The sequence below is a fragment of the Colobus angolensis genome, unplaced genomic scaffold, assembly GCF_000951035.1.
Source record: "Colobus angolensis palliatus isolate OR3802 unplaced genomic scaffold, Cang.pa_1.0 Scaffold114, whole genome shotgun sequence".
In the NCBI taxonomy this organism is placed as follows: Eukaryota; Metazoa; Chordata; class Mammalia; order Primates; family Cercopithecidae; genus Colobus; species Colobus angolensis.
Window position 1 is genome coordinate 1,767,869 of NW_012112475.1, and position 4,739 is coordinate 1,772,607.

The following is a 4,739-nucleotide window of genomic DNA, read 5'->3' on the forward strand; positions in this document are numbered from 1 at the left end:
GCTAGTTTTTTGTATTTTTTTTTAGTAGAGACGGGGTTTCACCATGTTAGCCAGGATGGTCTCGATCTCCTGACCTCGTGATCTGCCTGTCTCAGCCCCCCAAAGTGCTGGGATTACAGGCTTGAGCCACCGCGCCCGGCCTTTTTTTTTTTAATTCTAAAGAAACTTTTTTAAGCTACTGAAGAGCCTACGCCCTAAGGCAGTGAGAGGTGGCGGTAGCAGGAGCCAGGGTGGGAGAGAAGCCCAGAATAGGGGGCTCCAGGCTTGTACACCCACTGCAGCGCCCCTGTCCAGAGCCTTGGCCAGACAAGAGGCCCCAGTGGGTGGGAGTGAGCAGAGGGCCTCAGGCAGCAGCCCCTCTTGTCCTCACACCTCAGAAGCAACTCCTCATGCCCAGCTGCCCTGTCCAACCCAGAGACTCCACGCAGGACCAAGGTGCTGCCTGTGCCTGGGCCTCCCTCCCTTCCTACAATGAACAACGCCAAGTTATGGCTTCCCTGGAAAGAGATGCCCAAGAACAGCACCCACTCTGGGAACCTAGGAAAGCGCCCCACAACTAGCCCTCCGTCTCACACTCCATGGAAAGAAGGCCGGGTCCAGAGCCGACCCAAGGCGCTCAGCCAAAGGCATGAGGCTCAGAGGAGTTAGGCGAGCCCATGGCTAATGGATGGAGCTCCGAGCTGATCCCACGCCAGCCCATCTGCAGAGCTGCTTTCTGTGTCTATCCCACTGCCCCAGCACTACCATCAAGGCTGTAAGAGTTCCCAGTGTGCCATGGGAGCTGACTACAGACCCAGGCACACAGGGAGGTCTGGTCCTCTCCTGTGTCACCTTGTGTTCCTACCAGCCTCAGAGGCGAGCCCTGGGCCACTCACCTGCTTAAAGATCTTGCTGTAGAGGACAGCACACAGGGGTGAGCAATGAGTGGTCCTCTTCCTTGCTTTGATAGGCCCCTGGGCCTCAAAGTACCCTTTTAGGATCCCAATCTGTAGGTGAGGAAAGGGCAGAGAGCTCGTCTGTCAGAAGGGCCCTGCTCACAATGATGGGCCACCGGGAAAAACTTCCAATAAATCACAACATCAAGACATCCTGACCACATGCAGGCCTGATTCCAGCAAGACTCCAGGTTCCTCAGCAGGCCTACAGATACCTCCACCCTACTCCATAGCTCCCGCTCCCCGGGACTGAGCCTCCCAAACCCTAGTGTTCCTAGAACCCCAAATTCCAAGTCCAAGGTCCCTTTCACCTTGTAACTTCTGAGAAGTTGAAGCCTCAATCAGATGTTCCCTCCGGGAAGCCCTCCCTGCCTCCCCCTTGCTAAGGATTCCTCTGTGTTCCAAAAAGCACTTAGCACACAACTCTACCATAACACATAGCACTTTCTACTGAAATTATCTGTTTTTCTTCTACCCTGTAGGTTCCTAGAGAGATGGGACAGTATCTTTGTCATATATTCTCAGTTCACAACAAAAGGCAGGGGGTTGATAAGGTTTGGTGATCTGAAATGAACTTCAAAGGCCTATTTAATTCAACGAATGCTGACCACCTGTCTGGCACTCAGCAAGGAGATAAAGGAACCCATCACCTTCCTTCTCAAGAAAACTGCCGTCTAGGGGAGAGCTAGCCAAGTGCATAAGGATGACAAATGTGTCACCAGCCAGGATGGTTCAGCCCACAGAGCATGGGAGGCCTTCGTGGAGCTCAAGCACAGTGGCCCCCACATCTCCTTTCTGGGCTTCTGCTCCTATCTATGGGCTGTGGCTCAGCCTTGCAGCTCCCCAAGCCTCCATCTTATTGTGGGCCCCCTTACCCCCATCCTCCACAGGAAGCCCCTCGTGCTTGTCCCAATCTTTCCTGTCCTCCAGGGTCAGTACAGACCTCGCAGGGGTTCCAGCTGAGTCCTGAGTCACAGATGGCCTTCCTCTCTGTGACTCAGTTTCCCCCAGGGTCTCTCCTGCAGAGACGCTGCTCAGACGTGGCCCCTGTTTCCCAGAGTTCATGACTTAGCAGGAAAAACAGTCACGTAATAGTGACAGGACAGAGTTAAGAGGCTCGTGACTGAGAGAATGGGGCCAAGAAAACATGGAAGAAGGGCTCCTAACAAGCCTGAGGTTCAGGGCGGCTCCTAGAGGAAGCAGCTGAGTGGGGACAGTGCAGACAGCAGCAGCAGCTGCAGAGAGAGTGACAGGCTGGGGGCCTAGAAACAGGATTTCAGGAAATCCCAAGACACGGCCCCTCACAGGCCAGGCCACAGAGTCCAGCCACTTCAGCAGTCCCAGGAGGGACAGGACACGGCCACCCCTTGAGTGTCCCATGGGATTCAGACCCTGGCCCTCTACCTGCGGCCTCGACCCCACTCCCTCCTGGGACAGCACTCACTGAGTAGGTGCTGCAGATGAGGGTATTGTCCTTCTCGAAGAAGTAGGCACTGGTGATGGGGCAGTTTCCCAGGGCGAAAAACTTCCCGCAGAAGGACTGGAGGCATATGTAGTCCAGCATGTCCCACACGCGAATATTCTGGGGGGTGGGAAATAGGCAAGAGGCTGAGCATGGGTGCTTGGGGATGTAGCTGGCTCCTGAAGCCTTGGGGGTGCCTCCGGCGGACAAGCCCAGGGCACATCGTCCGTCCAAGCACTTCCAACACACACACATGGTGTTGGCACTGTCACACCCAGCAGCAGAGAGGCTACTCTTGTGCTCTGATAACCCAAGTACACAGTGAGTGAGGGCCGGGCACAGCTCTACCCCCAAGCCTGCCCCCAGGCCTCCACCCTGCTGGAGCAGCTGAATTCACTGGCTGGGCACAAAAGCCAAGCCAGGCAGCACATGCTGGCCCCAGGCCCTCCCTTGCTGCCACTCCAGCCTGGGACACAGTCCGACAGTGGCTACCAACATAGTTGCCACAGTGACCTGCCTGTCCCCAGAGGAGCCCCTCCCATTCCTCCCAGGTGAAGAAACTTTCCATAGAGGGCCCCACGGAAGTCCTTCCAAGACCCTCACTTCTTGGAGGCATCCTCTGCCCGTGGCTGACTGGGGACCTCAGGGAGCCCATCCCTGTCCCCATGCCCCCAGACTCAGACCCTTCATCAGAGGCAATGATCCCAGCTCCCAGGGCTTCTGGGAAAATTCCAGACAGGAGGGTGTGTGGATATGTTGGAGAGGGTGGTCTGGGTGACCCTGAGGGCCCTGACAATTCATCTCCAGAGTCCCAGAAAACATAACCTGTCCCCTAAAGGAGGGCCCCAAGCACTGCAGGACCACAGCCCAGCAGACTGGGCAGTATCCTGAGCCTACAGCTGCAGAGGAGCACAGTGGCAGGTCCCGAGTGGGAGCCCTGGCATTTGGGAAAGGCCAAGCCCGGCCCTGATGACCAGGCAGCTGAGGAGGAGTCACTAGAGCAGCTGAGAGGTGAAGATCGAGGGCAGGGCAGCACAGATGAACGGCTGCCATGCATTGCACAACGCCCCTGCGCCGGATGCTGCACTGCTGTTTTGCTGCTGCTTCTCTAAACTACTCAACAGCCCATTCTGTGGATGGGGAGACTGAGGCTCAGAAAAGCGAAGGACTTGCCAGGGTCACAAAGTAAGAAGCCAGGCTGGGCTACCTGGGAACCCAGCTCTGGGGACATGCTCAGAGGCCCATGGCCACCCTCGTCTTCCTTCCACCTGGGGCCCCCCCGCTAGGCCTTTGGCCAGCTGTGGGGCAGTGGGCAGGGAGGTCATGCCATTCCTCTGGCTAATGTGTTTCCCTGAGGAACAGAAGGAGTCGGGCGGATTGTCGGGGCGGACCTTGTCCTTGGAGACACTGATGAGGATGCTGCTGTTCCTGCTGTCCACAAGGATGTGTGTCACTGAGGTCTGGTGTCCCTTCATCAGCCACACGGGCCTCTTTGAGACAAAGGGGTTCCACAGGCGGATGAAGGCATCGTAGCCGCCAGTCACTGGGGTCAAGACGTGGGTGTCAGTCCCAGGGGCCTCCACTGGGGACCTTCACCCCCTGGTGAAGGTGGTGCCCAGAAGTGGGGACAAGAGCAGCAGGACCAGAAGCTGTGCAGCCCTCTCCTGAGCTCTGGTGGTCCCCCCATCCCCAGCAGCCCTCCCTCCAGCAGCTTCTGGGTGACATGAAGATGACTTACCCAGGAAGTTCCTCTCTGGGCAGTAATCAAAGCAAAGAATCCCTTTCCTTACATGCAGCACTGACAACCTACAATATCAAAGGAGTGAGGGCTGCAGGGCCGGGAGCAGTGGCCCTAAGAGAGCCTCTGAGACTGAGCCTGGGCTGGGAGGAGCTGGAGGCAGAGCCTCCCAGGAGGTCTAGGGAGGAGTCACTACCTCTCCATTCTAGGAGAGGAGCAGCCCCAGAGACCACCCAGCATTCACTCTGCCGCCAAGTCAGGGCTCAGCACCACAGGAAAAGCAGCAGCCTGGCCCCGACCACAAACCAACAGCCCACAGGGCAGATGCCACTTTCCAGGTATAGACGGCTCCCAGGCAGGAGCTACTCCTGACGTTTGTAAATCATCTGGCATCATTCCAAGGGCAAATTTGATTTTCACATCAACTGTACTGGGATAGGCATCTTCCCATCCATGATACAAATCAAGAAAAAAGCCGGGGAGGGCCACACTTGCCTTCCCCTAGCCTTCTCCCTGAAGCAGGTAATAGAACACTGATTCCATTGGTGCCCACTCTATACCTATACCTGGGGGAAAGGAATGTCCCTTTTTTTTTTTTTTTTTT

At 56.4% G+C, this 4,739-nt stretch overlaps 1 protein-coding gene across 1 annotated transcript in view; it reads right to left on the minus strand.

The window, feature by feature from the left end:
* Positions 1-4,739, minus strand: part of EFCAB8 (EF-hand calcium binding domain 8) — a 96,199-nt gene that overhangs the window by 63,250 nt on the left and 28,210 nt on the right. Inside the window, exons 9-12 of the mRNA XM_011960620.1 lie at positions 4,136-4,203; positions 3,789-3,940; positions 2,380-2,517; positions 876-986 (exon numbers count right to left, since the gene is read on the minus strand). Coding sequence (XP_011816010.1) covers positions 876-986; positions 2,380-2,517; positions 3,789-3,940; positions 4,136-4,203 — 469 coding nt within the window. The remainder of the gene's footprint in view (positions 1-875; positions 987-2,379; positions 2,518-3,788; positions 3,941-4,135; positions 4,204-4,739) is intronic.